At 49.1% G+C, this 19,084-nt stretch overlaps 1 protein-coding gene across 1 annotated transcript; it reads left to right on the forward strand.

Moving 5' to 3' along the window:
• Positions 1–4,285: 4,285 nt before the first annotated feature.
• On the forward strand, positions 4,286–18,482 carry SLC22A14 (solute carrier family 22 member 14). The gene is given in 10 exon segments (XM_037828730.1): positions 4,286–5,394; positions 6,036–6,139; positions 6,344–6,498; positions 7,406–7,574; positions 11,372–11,492; positions 11,744–11,841; positions 12,114–12,328; positions 13,928–14,081; positions 14,642–14,851; positions 16,455–18,482. Coding segments are annotated over 10 exon segments (1,992 nt in total). The 5' UTR covers positions 4,286–4,833; the 3' UTR covers positions 16,660–18,482.
• Positions 18,483–19,084: the final 602 nt, after the last annotated feature.

The following is a 19,084-nucleotide window of genomic DNA, read 5'->3' on the forward strand; positions in this document are numbered from 1 at the left end:
GGACTTGTCTGGCATAGGAACACTCTGGTGGATTTAAGTTTCTGAGGGATAAAACTTAGTGAATGAATCTTATAGAATCTCAGATAGGGACCTAGGTATTTCGGGACTACTATTGGTAAGGGCATGTCATACTGTGGCCATTTGGATGTCTAGCTGGTGCTTGCATAAGCGAAACCTTCAGGATAGCCTCTCAATTCTATTTGAGATCTCTTAGCTACTGTAACCTTATTTTGTTACCTTTGTTTTTCCCCCTTTTGGTCCAGTAAACATTTTCATTCCCTCGCTGCCAGGATCAGGCTCATTCCTGGGAGTCGTGTCCCACATCGCCAGGGAGATTCATTCTCCTAGAAGTCATGTCCCATGTAGTGGGGAGGTTAATGAATTTATTGGCCGAGTTGGGCTTAGAGAGAGAAAGGCCACATCTGAGCAACAAAAAAGGTTCTCTGGAGGTGCCTCTTAGGCATAATTATAGGAAAGCTTGGCATCCCATTTATAGCCCTAAGTTTCACAAGAGCAAGCCTCAAGTTGACGGCCTGATTTATTAAGTAGTGGGTTCCTAATGTCACATAATATATAATCTGATATAATTTTACATGACTTTTATGTAAACCTACAACTTCTCTAATTTAAAAAATAATTTTTTACAAAACATTATGCTAAGAAGCCAGACACAAAGTATTACATATGGTATGATCCCATTTGTATAAAATGCAAATATAAATAAGTCTGTAGAGACAGAATTGGATTAGTGGTTGTGCAGGGTTATGGAAGGATAGAGGAATTGAGAGGTGACTGCTAAGGGTATGAGTTTTTTTCTTTTTGGAGTGATGAAAATGTTCTAAAATTGATTGTGGTGATGAATGTACAATTCTGTGATTATACTATAAGCCACTGATTTTACACATTGGATGAACTGTATGGTATGTGAATGTGTCACAATAAAATAGATTTAAAAGATTTATTAAACGGTACACTTTTTAAAGAATGCTCCAAAATCCATTTCAAATATGCCTCAAAACTATGGATTGTGAAGGAACAAGAATTGTAAATATTTTTGATACTACAAGAGAGCATGGAGCTACATCGTTAGGAAAAACATCTATAAGCCTCAAATTTTAAATTATAGACATACTTGCAAACAGTGACTTGTTCTGTAAATAACTCTAATCAAATTGGAGTTTTCATATAAATTCATTATGAGGATAATTAAAGTTTGTCTGATGTTAGTATTTTCAGAAACATGCAGGACCAGACTTGAAGTGTCTTAAATATTTCTCAACATCTTTATTTTGATTTCAAAGTATAACAGGTTGATGGAAGTCATTTTGTAATAGTATAAAATATAAGAATTTTTAAAAAGCCATAATTCAATCATCCAAAAATAATGTTACAAATGATATACTTTCAGTCGTTTAAGGCATATACATTTAATTTTCATTATTTTCACAAACTGGGATCATACCAAACATAACTGTTTTGTAAACTGCTTTTTCATTTCATATGATAAAACCATTATGAATTAATAATTAATCCATCTCCCCTGCTGAGTGTAGACTCTCTGAGACACAGAAGTTACCATCTTGTCCACTTACTTGTTCACTCATCAATATATAAAAGGTGTTCAATAAATATTTTTGTATGAATAAATGGGTTAATTGAATATTATTTTCTGGATGATCTTATTTGTGGATAAATAAACTTAACCAATTCCAAATTATGGGACATTTTGATGGTTTCCAATTCATTTTTTAAACACTGTTGTGATGAAATTCCTTCTGTATAAATATTTGTGCAAATCTTTGGTTATTTTCTCAGGAAAATTTATTAGAAATGGAATTGCTAGGGGAAATGATATAAATACATTTTTATTAGACTTGCAAAAATAATTTAATGGTGGATACATGACACTATGCATTTGTCAAAATTGATAGAACTTTACAGCATAAAAACTGAACCTTAAATGTATGCAAATTTTTAACAAGCATTTAGGAGACTGAGGCATCCCAGGATGGAATGCAGACAGACAAAAGAATCTAACTGAATTACAAATGTATGAAAAATATTTGAGAATTTTAAATTACGCTATTAAGCTTTTGTTGACTTCTAATTTAATTACACTGTGGTCAGAACACTAGTTCTGTATGATGCCTATTTGAAAATTTGTTGAGGCTTGCTTTATTGCCTAGTATATGATAAAGTTTTTTAAATGTGCCAAGTAGGTTTAAAAAGAAGTATGTATTCTCTAATTGTTAGATGCAGAATTTTATAAACGGTCATTAGATAAAGTTTGTTAATTGGGTTAGTCAAATTATATCTTTGCTAAGTTTTTGTATATTTGACTTACTGAAAGAGGTGCATTGAAATGTCTCTTTATAATATTGGAGCTTCAGTTCCTCCTATTAGCTCCACCCATTGTTTTACATATTTGCAGATGTTTATTTGAGTGCACATATATTTAGAATTATTTTTTTGGATGTACTGAAACTTTTATCTTTAGATAATGAACCCCTCTATTCCAAATAATGCCTATTTTGTTTGATAATTGTATAGCTAAACCAGCTTTCTTTTGCTTGCCTAACGTAACCTTTTCCGTCCTTTTACTCTCAGCTTTTTCATGTCCTTATGCCTTAAGTGTGCCTTCTTGTAGGGTGACCAGATTCTCATCCAAACAAGACAACTTTGAGAGGGAAAGGGGACACTATGAATAATTACACCAGCACGAAAGGAATAAATCCGGCATGTTCTGGGCAAAGTAGGAAATACACTGATCACCCTGTTTAAAAAGAACATATTAAATTGATTTTTAAAAATGCCAATCCAACCATCTGTCTTTTAACTAGTGATTATCAACATCCTTTGACTCACTTCTCCCACTGTAATTATTACAATCTACTTTTTCTGTTTCTTTTTCTTCTCTTTCTTTGACTTTTTCTGGATTGAGGAATTTTTGTTTTTCATCTCTAGTTTACTCTTTTCCTACTACTCTTTTCTATTTATATTATTGCAGTTGTTATCCTTGAAAATTTTATCATGCAAATATAACTTAGAAGTCTTGACTTCCTACCCCTACATTCTAAACAACAGAAAGACTTTGGAATACTTTGGCTCTGATCATTCCCCTCCTGACTTAAATGTTGTTGTCGTCCATCATTTCATTTTTTTTTAACTCTGCAAGCAATGCAGCATTTTTATTAATACAGTCAGTTTGGATTTGCTTATATGTTTACCATTTTTATTTCTCATTATTATGTCTCAGGCTGTCTTCAGAGTTAATTTTCCCTCTTTTTATCCTTTAGAAGTTCCAGTAAAGCAGGTCTCTAGCTTGAGTGTGTCCTCGATTTTTAATGATGTATAACCCATCTTTATTTTGCCCTAGTTCTAGACAGGTACTTGAAAGGGTAAACGATTCTGAGCTGGTTATAATTTTCTGTCAACATTTTGAAGATGTTCTGCATTTCCTTCTGGTTTTGTTGTGGCTGTCAAGACGACTTGTTGACGCTGTTCATTTGTCAGTGATCTGTCTTCTCTCCAGTAGATCTTTGTCATTGTGTTCTGAAACTTCACTACAATGTGTCTAATCATGGGTTTCTTTGTTATTTATCCTGCTTGGAATATGTGTTTCCTGTATCTAAGGAATCATGTTTTTCAAGTTTTGGAAAATTTATTGCTGTTGTCTCTTTAAATATTGCTTCTCCATTTCTTCTTCTGGACCTCCAATTTAATGCATGCTAAATCTTGTGATTCTATCTTCGGTGTCTCTTTACTTCTCTTTTTCACATTTCGGCTGTATAGTCCAGTTTGCTAATTCTTTATTTTTAATCTGTTTAACCTCCCTTTTAATGGTTTTGTTTCAACAGTTATAGTTTTCATTTTTAGAATTTCAGTGTCACCTCTCCAAAGGTGTCTGTTTTCTCCTAATAGTTTCTTACTGTATGTTCACCTTTGTAATGATATTTTTATTTCTTTAAAAAGTTCATACAATAGCTCATCTATATTCTGCATCTGACAGTTCCAATATTTGCAGTCTAAGTCTGTTGTTTCTTGTCTCTGTTGACTCTCAGAATGACTTCCTTCTAATGTGTATGAAAATCTCGGTTTGCACTCTTTGCTTGATCTCAATCTGTGAGAGTCCTGCAGGAGTTATCTTGGAGAAATTTTCCTTCTGAAAAGGTTTGCTTCTGCTTTGGCTGGTAGTCTGAGCGTGACCTGATCTAGGACTTCTTCAGACCTGCTGAGGGTTTGGGCTCAAAAGAGGGCTTGAGGTTTAGTTTCCCCACCTTGTAGCTATTCCAAGGTAACAGTCTGACAGTCAGCATTGCTGCCTTACTCCTCTTTCTTACCTGAACTTTTCAGCTTGGCTCTCTGTTGCTGTGTGTCACCCTGCCATTCTGGCAGCTCACTGCACCAGCCTGGCTTCCCACCTTTGTGGCCAAGGCTTCCAGCCATCCTACTTTGGTCAAAGCTCTTGGCCATTCCTGATCCAGATCTTTTTTGTTTGTTTATTTGTTTTTTTAAGGAAGGGCCCTGGTGACCTCTCCTTCATTTTGTGAGACCAGTGATGCTGCAGTGAGTGTGTGTGTAAACAAAGTTTCCATTTGGGGGACTTGCAGGAGAGTTCCTCAGAACTTAATCATTCATTACAACAGAAGCATAAGATTTCTAAAACATTAAAAAATCTTAAATGTACTAAAAATCAGGAGTGTGTGAGTCAATGGGGAACAAAGTATGTTGACCACAAAACTGAAGAAGCAGAGGCAGGAACTACAGAGAACATCAAGGTTGGAATCTGTATTGTTCCAAGACTGAGAGGCCTATATCTGGCCAGTGGCTCCTATGCCAACCTCTGATATCTGGGAACTGGTGTCAGCAGAGGCTAAGCTACATCCTTTCTTTGAACAGATGGTGAAGGGGAACCACATGCATCCTTTGAAGCAGTTGTACCCTCATGAGCCATCAGTGTATTCCAGTTCCTGGACTCTGGAGATGCTGTTACAGAGATGGAGGACCATGAAAAGCAAGCAGGAAGACAAGTTTGCCAACATCCTAGATGCACTGGGAGAGTTTGGCACATTCCAGCGGCGGCTGATAGCCCTCACCTTCATCCCCAACATACTGTCAGCCTTCTTCATGTTTGCTGACCACTTCATGTTCACAGCCCAGGAGCCCTATTGCAACACCAGCTGGATCCTGGCTGTGGGCCCCAACCTGTCAGAAGCTGAGCAGCTGAATCTGACCCTACCCCACGAGTCCAACAGCAGCTACCTGACGTGCCTAATGTACTCACCTGTGAGCTGGGATCTGGATTCCATCATCCAATTTGGCCTCAACAACACAGAGGTGTGCCAGAATGGGTGGATCTATCCTGAGTCCAAGAAGCGGTCGCTGATCAATGAGGTATGCCTTGTCCTGAACTGTCAGAAGCCACCCCATGTCCCAGAGATATGCCTCTCCCCTCACTTAACAGGTGAGGAAACAGGGGCCCAGAAAAGGGAAGCAGTTGGCGCGAGGTCACCCTAAAGAAGCAGGATTCGTGCTGCCTGGCCCTGGCCCTACACGGTTTAGCAAGGAAGCTAAAGGGGATTTGGGGGCAGGGGCAGATGGCAGGGTTTGTCACTGCTTCCGTAGTTACGGCTCTGCCTGCTGAATTCACAGAAGACAGGTAATGGGGAAAGAAGCAGCTTTGATGGGGTACCTCTCCTGGAGTTTCTCAGCCCTCCACAGATGTGCCCCATTTGAATCTCCTCACTGGGGCTCAGCATCTGTATTGCAGAAACAGATCCTCAGTGACGTGCTTCCCACCTTTCCTCAGTTACTTCCCAACCTCCTCTCCCATCTCAGCCTGTGCCTCAGTCCCTCTCCGCAGGCCTGGCTCCCAGCCTCTGCCTGCACAGGGTGGGATGCAGAGGCAACAAGCAGAAGCAGGCGGCACCCACGGTTCCCTGTGCCCCTCCCATGCCCCTATGCCTTCAGGCCCCACTCGGGGGCCAGGCTGACAGGGTGGGGGCCTGTGGCCAATTCTTTTGTCCAATCCCCAGTTTGACCTGGTGTGTGGCAAGGAACCCAACAAGGAGATCGTGCAGACGGTGTTCATGGCGGGGCTGCTGACTGGGTCTGTCCTCTTCGGGTATATATGTGACAAGTGAGTCTCCCGGAGTTCCTCTGGTCCCGCAGGCCCCCACCTCCTCCTCACGGGCACTCAGAGCTGAGGAGCCTCCAGCTCAGGGAGGTGAGGGTAGGAGGCGCCCCGAGGCCCGTGCAGGGCGCAGGGCCTGGCCCGCGGGAGCCCGGCAGGCAGGCGGCCCAGGAGGCCCCGGCCCGGCGCAGCCTCCCTTCCCGCCCGCAGGCTGGGCCGCCACCCCGCCATCCTGCTGTCGCTGCTGGGGCTCTTGGTTTTCGGCTTCGGGACAGCGTTCGTGAACAGCTTCCACTTGTATCTGTTCTTCCGCTTTGGCGTCTCCCAGGCTGTGGTGGGCTACGCCATCAGCAGCGTCTCTCTGGGTGAGGCGGGGCCGCGTGAGGCCAGGCGGGGCGGGGTCCTGGCTGGGACCCACAGGACGCGGAGTCCCGCCGATCAAGCAGGCAGAGGCGGAGATGCAGGAGAGTCAGGGGCAGCCCGCCCTTCCGCACACCCCCACACGTTCCCCGGTCCCGCCCCCTCCCTTCTGCTCCCCCACTGCCGGCCTGGAATCTCTTGCTACCCCAGGCATGGCTTACACTTAGCCCTTAGGACGGACGGGGGTGCTAAACCCTTTGTATGCCTTGTCTCATTTCAGCCTGACCACACTCTATTCATTAGGCACTGTTTCATTATTCCTTTAGCTATGGGGGAAACTTGAGCCTCAGGTAAATTAACCAACTTGCCCAAGGTCACGCAGTGTAGGTGAAGGAACTGGGATTTGAAAGCAGGCCTGTGTGATGGCAAAGCTCCCGGGGTACTCATGCAGCCTTCTAGCTGCAGTCACCTGGTGTGCTCAGGGTGGCCTGGCACAGGGGTCCTTTCCTCACTGGGGGCTTGCCAGAGCCCAGCGGGGAGAACCAAAAACAGGGTTCTCCACCCAGGCCTAGGCCTTGGTGCTCAAGCATGAGTGCACCCCAAGCAAAACGTGGACAGTGATTCCTTGCCTCGGGTCACTTGTGGGGTGTTGAGCCCAGAGCGTATGGACAGGGAGGAGGTATTCAGAGGGAGCAGCCAGGTTGGGAAGGGACTAGAGGTCAGACAAGGGGCCTGTGGTGTGCTGGCTTTGGGGAACTGCCTCTGGAGCCAGGGCAGATCATGAGCCGGCTGAAGAACCTTTGCCCCTTCTGAGCTGTCCAGAGAATTGGGGCACCTTGGGAGGCCGGGTGCAGGGGCAGCCCTGGGGATACTGAGCTGATCGTGATTTTGTCCTTTTGGCCCCTCATGTAGCCACTGAGTGGTTAGTGGGAGAGCACCAGGCCCATGCCATCATCCTGGCCCACTGCTATTTCGCTGTGGGACTCCTGTTCCTGACGGGGCTTGCCTACAGCCTCCCCCACTGGCGGCTGCTGTTGCTGGTGGGTGGAGCTCCTGTGTTCCCCCTCATCTCCTATATCTGGTGAGTCAGGGCATGCAACGAGTACACAAGGGTAGGTGTGGTAAGGTGGAAATCGGGGATGGTGGTGGTGGTGTGGAGGGTCCTTGAAGCTGTGGGAACGGGTGAGATTCTCCCTGGGAGAAAGTGCATGTGGATGAGATGAGAAGGAGCCAATAGCAGAGTCCCTGGAACCCCAGTATTAATGCCCCCCCAGAGGACACCCTCACATTCATGTCAGAGAGGTGGCCAGAAGGATTGTTGAAATACAAGGGTTCAAGAAGAAGGGAATGGTCAAGGTTGAAGGCAAGGAAGGTGAGGTTGGAGAAGAGTCTCTTGGCAGTGGCAGGGGGTTGAGGAGCAAGTAGCAACTGAAGAAATGGAGCTGCCCCGGAGACTACTCCTTCACAGTGTTGGGCTGAGATGGGCAGGGGAAAGTGATGGCTCATACGGCCAGCTGAGACAGAGTCGGGGAAGGGTACCTGATGTTTCTAATTCCAGAGGAGTCTCAGGCAGGAACCTGAGAGATTGAAGCTATGAAGGGACAACTGAGGGAACAAAACTTGAAAGAGTAAGGAAGAAGGGATGAGAACAAGAGCAAGATGGTGTTGATAAGTGTGGGCAGGTGGGAAAATGAGAGGAATGGGAGAGAAAGCAGAAAGGGAAGGGAGAGGAAGAGAGCTGAGTAACACTTGTTAAGGGTTAGGCAATTATAGGTGAAGAAATTATTGTGTTTAATCTTGGAATTATCAGATTTAATCTTTACAACCCTAAAAGATGGCTATATGAGTTTGTCCCATGTCATTTGGGAGGAGGAGGGAATGAAGGCTTCAGAGGGACAAAGTAACTTGCCCAAGGTTGCACATCTGGAAAGTGGTAGAGTTGGGATTTGAACTCAGCCTGTCTGGCTCCAGAGCCCTTGCACTTTAGCCACTGCACCATCCTATGGGAGGAGATGGGGTTACTTGCTAAGAGTATGGGCATTTAGGGGGCATTTGGACCTTCCAAATTATGCAGAAACTGGAAATCAGCCTCAATAGTCCTTGAGATGCTCAAGTGAATGCAGGTCCCAGCTGGTGCCAGGTGGCATGACTTTGTCGTGTAGCCTGGAAATAGTTACATGGCTTGACCTTAAAATGTTTCTTTTAAATGTTATTAATGTAGTAGAGGCCTATAGTTAAAGATTAAATAGTACCACAAGGTTTGGGATGAGAAATAACTCCAGATACTAGGTCTCCCAGCCCCCAGTTCCTTTCCCAGAAGCCATCGTACTGTGCTCTCTCAGCTCTTTCTCCTGGTAGATGTCTCCATCATTCTACATAATGTAAGTCGACAGCTTACGGAAGGGGCTGAACTCACCGGGGTACATTTTTCTTCAGCCACAGCCTTCAGACATACTCTGTCAGCTATCCCTCCCCTGCCATTTGATGATATCTTGGGCATGTTTTACCTCTTTCTAGCCATTTTTAGTGGTAAGAATGTCTCATTTTGGCAATTAAGACTAGCCTTTTGGCATTAAAAAGTCCAGCCCTGTCCAATTTAAAACTTTGCTCTTCCATCCAATTCACAGTTTCTGCTGCTCTTGGCCTGCGGTGGCAGAGGGCCTGAGACCTGTTCCTAGGCTGTCTCTGCTCCGGTGTCTCCCTGCTGTGATCTTGGTTCTGGGCGGAGGATGGGGGTGGGAGAGAAAAGAGACCAGGTATTTTCGCTGCAGGGGCTCTTGTAGTCTGTCAGTGCCCTCTGTAGGGCACACCTTCCAATGCCAGTTCTCTCGGGGGCACACTTATGGGTCTTCCTGCTGTGACAGGCACTCTCCGCAGACCTCTTTGAGACCCCCCTCCCAAGTCCACCCCCACAGCCTCTTTCTTCAGGGGTCGTCTCACTCCCATACACGGGTTGCCTTCAAAATGGCTGGGTCCACTTAGGCATAAAAACTCACCGTACAAATGTGGAGTGCTCACCACACCCCAAGCCCCAGCCTGCCATCATGGGCTGTTCCTACCAGCCTTCTGCCTTCATCAGCCCAGGTGGGAGTGGAACACATCAGTATCTGGGGGGGTATGCCTATTAACTCTCCGGTAAACTCTCTTACTGCCTGGAGGACTAGTGCAAGTCTTTGAATCAGCAAGCTCCCACCTGAGTGTGGGAGGCCAGTCTCCCCTCATGCACACCAGGCTTGAGCAGATGAGTGCAATATGGGGAGGGAAAGAAATTCAAGACCCTCTTACTTCCAGGAGATTTCTGAGTTTGATGATTTTCTTTGGGAGAGTTCTGCAGCCTTAGAGTGGAGTAGAATTATGGATTGCTGGCACCTGGGGGGCGAGGGCAGGAGATGGAGAGAAGAGGTTGTCTCTGGTGTCCTCAGCATATGTTTCCTGAGACCAGTCACAGAATCCAGGCCAGGGCCAGGGTGATATTGTCAGAAAATATGGTCCTAAGTGGTCAGGCCCGCCTGATCTCCCATCAAACGAGAAACAAGTCTCCTTGCTTTGGTGAGAGGGTGAGTTTACTGAAGATGCATCAATAAGCAACTGAAGGAAAAGAAAAACTTTCCAAGACCAGTTCAAAGTGAGAAGAGTGGTTTGGGTTTTTATAATGCCAAACAGACAAGGGATGGCTAGGATACAGAAGAAAGCAGAAGGGAAAAATAGAAGAGAAAAAGCTGTTTGGTTAGCATCTCTTTTTATCTTGAAGTCCTCTCCTCATGCAGACTTGTTTTTCAAGAAGACACTGGTTATCATATTATATGGTGATATCCCTTGCATTTTCCTGCAGGCAATGCTGGGAAAGTTCCTGAGAATAGACAGTAAATTTTTTTGTTGTTGAGATTAGAGCAACAGCAAGTTATTTTAACAAGGGTTTTTATGCTTAGAATAACTCAAGGCTGCTTGAGTGAAGTCATCTTAATAAACAGTTTTTTTTTTTTTCTTTTTGCTATTGAAGACAATACTAAGCATTTTCCAGCTAAAGAATTATATTGAGTATTTTCTACTTGTTCAGCTATGGGAGGGGGTTACCCATCAGCAGGGGCTGAGGACAGAGTTGTTCAGAGAGTGCCTTGGTGGGGCCAAGGTTCATACCAGCTCTGCCCCTGTGACCTTGGGCAAGTCCTTATTTTGAGGCTCAGAATACACTGGGGATAACAATGCTGGGTCCAGGGTTGGGTGAGGAGGACCAAGTGAGATGATATATGCAAGGACACTGAGCACAACGCCTGGCACATAATGAGTGCTTGCAAATATTCATTTGTGTGGAGTCTGACAGCCTGGGAGGACTGGGAAAAACTGAGAGGCTAGAATTATCCTGAGGTCAAAAGCAGTGGGGGATGTGGCAGGGCAGGAAATGCTGCAGAGTTAGAGACCTTTCTTCACCTCTCCATTCACCTGGGTCAGGGCTGGGGTCTTGCCCCCCCCACCCACCCATATTTCCCCATTTGCTGGGGAGACAGAGAGAGAACTGGGGAATTCCAACTGTGAGGGGGGTCTAACACAAGGTGTGGGCATGGTGGCCTGGGCAGATGGGGACCTCCTCCAAGGTGGAAAAGGAGAGAGTTCTTAGAGATGATTCTGAGAGTGGAGGAGGCAGTGAATGGCTGGATTATTACTGCAGCAGTGGGGCTGTTTGTGGCTTGGGCTGAGGAAGGGCCAGAGGCCCTGGGGAAGACCAGAGGGCATCTCCAGGTTGATGGTGGCTTCACGACCTCCCATGTCTATGCCAGCTCATGTTGGAGCAGGATGGCCACAGCTGAGGCTGGGATGGGCCTGACTTGGTTCTCTGGAGCCTCTTGGAAGGATGAGATGAGAGAGGGGTGGGCCATGCAGGATTCTCCCGGAGTCCCCGCGGTGGCTGGTGATGAAAGGGAAGTTGAAGGAGGCCAAGCAGCTGCTGTGCTATGCAGCAGCAGTGAACAAGAAGACCATTCCTGTAAATGTGCTGGACAAGGTAAGAGGCTTCAGGCCTGGAGTGGGGCCAGGACAGAGGGCTGTGGAATGTGGGACCCTGACCCAGAGGGTGTCCCCAGCTCCCTGCTTGAGGAGAATGATGACTGCAAAATAGAACCCTGCCAAGGGAAGGCCAGAAGCCAGGCAGGCACTGGGGGGATGGGGTGGGGGTGGCCTTGTGGGCACTGTGGGGGGGTGGGGTGCAAGCTGGGGTCTCGACCCCACCTCTGGCTGGTCCTGCTTGTCCTATAGCTGCAGCTGCCTGGAAAGAAGGTGACTAAGGTCTCTATCCTGGACTTTTATAACAATAGGCACCTCCGCAAGGTGACCTTGGTGATGGCCTGTGTGTGGTGAGTACCCAGGGCTGGCTGCAGGCACTGCAGATGGGCATGTGTGCCGGGAGGGAGGCGGTGGGAGCTGGTCAGGCTGCAGGGTGACAAGGGACAGTAGCCAAGGGGTGAGGCCCGTGGATCACAGACTTCTCTGCATGCTTTTCTCCCCTCCCTGCCCTCCCTCCTCCCCCCTCCCCCCCTACTGCCACGTGTCCTCTGCTTTTTCTCACTCCTCCCTCTGTCTGTGTGCATCTCCCTCTCTGAGCATTTCTCTCCTGGCTTCTACCCAGGTTTACCGTCAGTTATAGCTATTTTATGCTGAGCCTCAAGATGAGAGATTTTGGCATGGACATATACTTGAGAAAGATGGTTCCCGGCATCATGGAGGTGCCTGCCCGGCTGTGCTCCATCTTTCTCCTAGAGCAGATCGGGAGGAAGTGGAGCCTGACCGTGACACTCCTCCAGGGCGTCCTCATGTATCTGCTTATCATTCTCCTCCCCCAAGGTACAGCCACCCTTCCCCAACGGCCGCCCCCAGCCTTCCTGCCCCCTCTCACCCTTCCTGAGTGTGTCCTGCCCTGTGCAGGTGACTGGACACGCCTGGGAGCCTCCTGTGCCCATGGTCCCCCCACCTGTGGGGCCTCGGCTGGAGCAGGCACCAGCCCCTGGGGCAGGGTTGTGGTTCCCAAGCCAGGGCTGTCCAGAGGCATCTCATTGTCCAGGAAAGCAGGCTGCTTCTCTCACCCGATTCCAGTCCATGCCAGGAGCAATCTGGTGGTTAAATATGGACAGATGATGGCAAAAATATCCTTCACCTGCTACTCTAGACTCTGCCTCTCATCCATAGCCCCCTTGATTGGGAAAGGCCTGTTATTATCTAATATTAGGCCAAGTTTTCTGGGGACTGTTCTTACAAGGAGGCCTCTCCCCCAGGCCCAGCAGCCCCTCAGCCCTTCCTGGGGTGCAGTGCCCTCTCCCCGCAGGGCCCAGAATAGGAAGGAAACGAGGGACGGCTGGCAATATTTTCAAAATCTCAAAGAGCCATAGGACTATGACTACGTCCCAGGTCACAGAGCTAGGGCCGGGCAGGGCTGAGGATTTGGACGTTAGGGTATCAGTGAACACCAGCTTAGCCTCACTGGCCACCAGAGCCCCTCAGCTGATGGGGGCTGGGGCAGTGGAGGCTGCGTCCAGGTCTGCCTCCAGGGGCTTCCCCTCTTCTGTGGGGGTTGGAGCCCTCCCTCTCACAGATGTTGGCAGTGTTGATGGGCAATTGGATAAGACAAAATGGGGAAACAAATTTATTGTTACATATCAGTCACTTGGTGGTATTTTACCAAGTGAGTCTTTTTCAGTGAATCAAGCCAAGATATTTTAAGCTCTCAAACATGTGAGAGAAGCTGGGAATAGAATTCCCAACAGATAAGAGTAGGTCTCAGATTCTATCCCAGAGGCCGATAAGGGAGGAGCTGCAAACTTCCCCAGCCCCAGGCAGGGAAGCAGGGAATTGGAATCCAACTCCCAGCTTCATGGGGCCTGGGGAATGGCAGCTTCCCCAGATGCTGGGTCCTTTCCTTTCTCTTTCAATGCACACTTCTGGACTTCAAGAATTGGGCATCCTGGAATGTCAAAGACCAGTCTCAGCTGTTCAGGCCCCAGAACCTAAGTGCCCCCCTAACCCTGCCCACCTGCAGAGGATGAAGGGAAGGGTTGGGAGCTAGACCCAGGCTAGAGAGCTCTGAGCAGGGAGACTGGCACACAGGGCCCGGGCAGGTTTGCTGATGGGCCTGGGGGCCGATTGGATGTCCAGGGAGGGAACAGGAGGGTGGGGTGGGAGGTGGGGGAGACTGCAGCTCAGCGAGGATGAGGACAAGAGGAGAGAGCACTGCAGACAGAGGTGTGGGGGCTAGGCCCATGGTGGACAGTGGCCTGCTCACTCTGCTGACCAAGTGGCCCCTGTAGAGGCATGGGCCAGGCCTCTGGCCAGTGGACTGAACACTGAGTCTGCTGGCCAGCTGACCGGGTGGTGAGTTGAGTCCAGATGCCTCTGGGAGGGATGGAGGGAGGGCCGAGGGGTGAGCCTCTTCCCATCCCCTGCCCTGAGGGGACAGGGGCCCACGACTCAGTTGGCCATATTGACTGGCTACAGGGATGAAATCTATGATGATCATGGTGGTCATGCTTGGAGAGTTCAGCCTGTCTGCCTCTGTCACCGTGTTCTTCCTCTACACTGCAGAGCTCTGCCCCACTGTCCTCAGGTGCACGGGCTGGGGGACGAGGGATGGGGTGGGGCAGATGCAGTGGAAATCATGGCAGCCAAACGCCTCCAGCATGTTCTCAGAGATAGGCCCTGTGCAAGTGCTTCATGTGGATCACCTCATTTAACCCTCACGGAAATCCCCCAAACACCATCCTTAACCCTATTCAGATGAGGAAATCAGGGGTCAGAAACAGCAAGTGGCAGAACTGGGATTCGGACCCAGGCATGTGTTTGAGCCTCTGGGGGCTCGGACCCTTCACCGCAGGAGCCCTTGGTGATGAAGCCATGTCCCCCACCCACCCACCTGCAGGCTGCCCATCTCCTCCCCTCACACCCACACAACTCTGTGTGGCTCTTACTTCTCCCACTCCTGACCCTCCACTTCCCCCCACCATGAAGTAGACCCGGAAGAAATTACCCACTCGCATCTATGGAGAACTAAATTCTCCAAGGTCATGCAGCAAGTCAGGACAGGGTGGACTTCCTCCGACCCCCACCCCCCACCCCCACCTCTGGGGCCATGAATTGCCCCAGACCAGCTCTCGCCTCCCCATCCAGGGCGACAGGCCTGGGGCTCATGTCTCTGGCCTCAGCAACTGGAGCCATCTCAGCCCTGACGATCTTGCTCATCAGCCAGAGCCCCTCCATCCTCCCTGTCTGTCTCTGCTGCATCTTAGCCATCCTGGCCCTGTTCTTCTGCTCCCAGCTGCCGGAGACACAGAATCAGCCCCTCTTTGACACCATGGAGCAGTTGTGTTCGCAGATAAGGTGGGTGTGTGAGGCCCCCAAGCTCTGGTCAGCCCAAGGCCTGGTTCACTGTCCATCCCTGCCCCTTTGCCAGAAGGGCTGGCAACACAAGGACCGTTGTGTGTCCACACCAGCCTCCCCAGCTCTCCTGGATGCTGCTGCCCACCTGTCCACCTGCCCACCTGCCATGGCTCCAGCCCAGCCTCTGCTAGCTCCCTTCCTACCTGCCTCTACTGACCAGCCTGGGCCAGGCCCTCTCCTTTCCTCTCCTCCCACCAGCAAGCAGCTGTCTGCCTGTTAGGACTGGGGCACTGCCATTGGAGATGCCCTCCAGGGGTGGTTTAGAGGTGCCCTGCCTTCCCAGGGCACAGGGGACTGGCTTAGAACCGGCTCTCTGGGTCCCTCTCCATTCCTGTCTGAACTCCCATTTCCTCTTAAAGGACCCAGTCTTGATTCACGACTCTGGTCTCTTGACCCCAGCAACCCAGGATCCATCTAGGAACTAAGTCATCCCCTCCACCCTCACCCCAACCCCTCCATGGACACTTCTGGATTCTGGCTCCTAAGTGCCCTCTGCAGCAGACTTGTCATGCTTGGCAGAATCGTCCTTTCTGGGATTTGGGCCAACAGAGCCCATCACTCTTTTCCTTGATCTAAGGGGACCAAAAGTTCAGTGAGGGACAAAGATTACCTAGAGTGCCCTGTGCTCTGTACCACAGGGGTTGCTGCCTCTGGCTTTCCTTTTCCCTCCTCCCTACCATTCTCCTCTTTCCCTCCCTAATCCCTTATTGGTGCAACCTGTGCTAAGCACTGTGCCTGGGGCTGGACTGTCACAGGTAGAAAGACTCCATCCTTGAATAAGCCATAGTTTATGGGGAGATAGATATGCAAGTGGTTATCACCAGTGGGCTCTGATAAAGGGATGTAGGAGCCCAAGAAGAAAGAAACTTCAGCTTGGGGCATCAGAGAAAGCTTCACAGAGGAATTGCCATTTGAGTAGGGTTTTGAAGGATGATTAGGAGTTTGCTCAGTGTAGAGAGGGGAAATATGATACATAGAGTAACAGTATGGTGGTTAAGAGCACAGGCCCTGGAGCCAGAGGTCCTGGACTTCTGTCTATGCACTATCACTTTCTAGTGTGCACACAGGAAAGTTATCTGATTCAGTTACTTCATTTGCAAATTGAATGATCATATAGTAATAAAAATAGCTAACATTAATTGAGCAGGTGCATTTATGTGTCAGGTCCTGTTCTATACATTCCTTATCTCACTTTGTTCTCCCAACAACCCAATGCATTATCCCCCATTTGATAGATGTGAAAACTGAGGCACAGGGAGGTAAAGCTGTGTGGCCCAGCCTTCCTCTCCCATAGGGTAGAGTGGTTGGCACAGTTTCTGGCAGGTAGCAAGTTCTCAGTAAATGTTAGCAGTGGAGATGGACAGAAACCTAAAGACATGGAACAGTGAAGCCAGGGTTGGGAGATGGAGCAGGCCCCATCCTGGAGGTAAGGGTCCCTCATGGGCCCATGGAGAAGCTTGGCTGGGGCCTGCAGGCGTGGGAAGGCCCCACCTCTTGGGAATGGGCATGGATAAAGGTGCTTCAGAATCGCTGCTTTTCTCAGTTTCCAGAGAAGTATGTCCCAGGACTTGTACTCCCAGACCCGCTCCCAGAGCCTGGCCCCTGAGGACACAATATACGAGGATGTGTCTGAGGATGCATTAGAGAACACGATTCTAAATGCCAAGGTTCAGAGACCAGACTCGGACATTCTCCCCACCATGCTGTTGCAGTCCAGAGCACCGGAAGCAGACAGACAGGTTCTCTGAGGGCCGGGCCCCCTGGGCAGTCTCGGGTTGGAGTTGAGTGGCTGGGGCCATGGATTCTAGGCCGTGGATTCCAGGCCCTGTCCAGCTTCGAGGGCAGGGCCAGTCCTGCCCCAGGGCCAGCCCTCAAGATGTAAAATCGGCCCCTTCTGGGGGAGCTAGGGTGGGACTCATTGCAATAAAGGTGCCATGTTGGTCTTGAGATGACTCTGCCTAGGTCAGAATTGGCTGTGCCAGAGAACCCAGTGATCCTGGCCTGGAGGTGGGGGGCGGTCACAGAGCCTGCCTGGGCTCCATGTGTCTTTGGCTGACCCCTTGGGGACACTGAGGCGCTCCCCGGGTGGATTGGGGGGAGAGGTGGATGTCTGCAATTGCCAAGAGTAAAGTAGGGCAGGCTGTGCCCCCAGCCCTCTGGCTGAGGCATCTGCTTTGTGGGTGGGCTCCCAGCTCAAGCACAGGCTGGAGACAGATTTCCGACCCCTCTTTTATACCCTGGTCAAGGCAGGGGTGGGGTATAAAGGAATAATGAGAACTCCCCTTTGTACCATTGCACAGGGCTTTCTCACTCATTTTTTCCTTTGATGCTCCCAAGTAAGCATGGCCTTGTACCATCCCAGCCCTCATTCTTGGGGATGCCTTCCCTGATGGCTTCCAGCCTAGCTGACCTCTGACCTCCATCACCCTGAGAACCAGCCCCCAGACTCCACCTCACAGTCCCTGGCTGCCTGGAGGGAGAGTCTGCCCTTCCCAGCCAGCTTGGGGGCTCCCTCAGACAGGCCCAGGGCTCCTAATAGTTTAGCCAGCCTAGGAAGCCCTTGCAGACAGGCCCTAGACACCACCTCCTCCCTTCCCGGGAAGGGAGTTCCCGAGGGCAGGGCCTGGGTTTCCTCTTCTGTGATCTCCCAGTTTATAGCAAGATCATGGACTTGTAGGGGAGTGAGCTTCTGAGAGAATGAGGACACGAAAGGGTGGTCAGTTCTCGGGAGCAAGGGCTGCAAGGTCCTGGGTCTCCTGGGGCAGGTTGAAGTGGAGCATGGTGTCCAGCATCATAGGCACTCCAGAGCCTAGCCCACCACTTCTGGTGTGTCCTCCCAAGCTTTGTGGCTGCAAGAAGCCAGTGCCCCCACACCATCCCCATTCAGATTTGTTTTCATGTCCCTTGGTTCTTTACCGAGTTTCTCAGGAATGCCTCCGAAGTTGGGCTTGCAGCATCCAGAGAGGGTCTCACGAAGTACTAGCTCACACAACAATGGGGTGCTTTAAAGGCCTCCACTGCTCACTGCTCTTTCTGGGGGAGGCGTCTGTGTACTGTGATGGCCAACATATTAGCCGCGTTTAAGCACCATCTCAAATTACCTTGCCAGAAGAATTCAGCCAATGCTGCGGGGAGCAGGAAGAGATGGGTCAGGACAGAAGATCGGTGGGACAGTGTGGCCATGCAAGTGTCACCAACCCTCTTTGGGTTGGACCCCCAAAACAGGTTTCCTCTCCCGTGTCGCTCATACTGATAAAATGAAACCAGATTCGGAAATGCAGAGCAGACTGTTATTCTTTGGCAAAGAATGGAGAAAGGTAGACTCATGTCCTAAAGGCATCTTCTCCCCGAAGGGAGATTTACCTTGTTCATTTATAGGGGGTCTGGGGATATGTGCTCAGGTAGTTGGTGCAAGTGGGCAAGGGGATTTCCAAAGAACTCTGGGGGATTTCCAAAGAATTGGTTTTGAGCATGCGCAGTCCCTGGTCATGCTAGAACATACTTCTACATACATGGCATGTTCAGACAATGGCTCTAAATCCCACCCAGAGGTGGAGAATTTACTATTATAATGAGCAAAGGGAAAGGACAGTCAGGGTTGGGGGCTTAGTGTGCATGCTCCGGGAAGGGGTCTTCCCCACTGTGGCAAGTCAGGAACTTGAGCTTCGCATGGAGATGGGTTCTTGCTTTTTCACTGGCTGGGGACTTTGTGGTTCACTGTGGGGCAAGGGGGTGATGGCTGCAGGAGCTGGAGATTTTAAGAGCTTAGTTTCTTTGCAGGTATTTGCAGTTATACTTTTCTGAAAATAAGCACAACTCAAGCATAGCCAGAAGTTAGATGGAAGTTTTTATGAGCAACCTTCTAGGTGACAAAAGGAGGAAGTGGCTGTCAGCAGTGTCTAGTGCCCTCCTACATGGCTTCCAAATTTTTCTTAGGTGCCTAGAACATGTCACTTTCCATGGGGCCCATCTAATTTGTCTACCTCATAATTGGTAGTAATGTAACCTAGAGTTTGACATGACATATTTTAAGACTAGACCCATGTCATCCCATTTGGTAGCCACTAGCCAGATGTGGCCACCAAGCACGTGAAATGTGGATAGTTCAAACTGAGATGCTTTGTACATGCAAAAAACATGCTGGAAGTCAAGGTATTAGTACAAACAAATAAC

Source organism: Choloepus didactylus, chromosome 1, assembly GCF_015220235.1.
Source record: "Choloepus didactylus isolate mChoDid1 chromosome 1, mChoDid1.pri, whole genome shotgun sequence".
Taxonomy (NCBI): domain Eukaryota; kingdom Metazoa; phylum Chordata; class Mammalia; order Pilosa; family Megalonychidae; genus Choloepus; species Choloepus didactylus.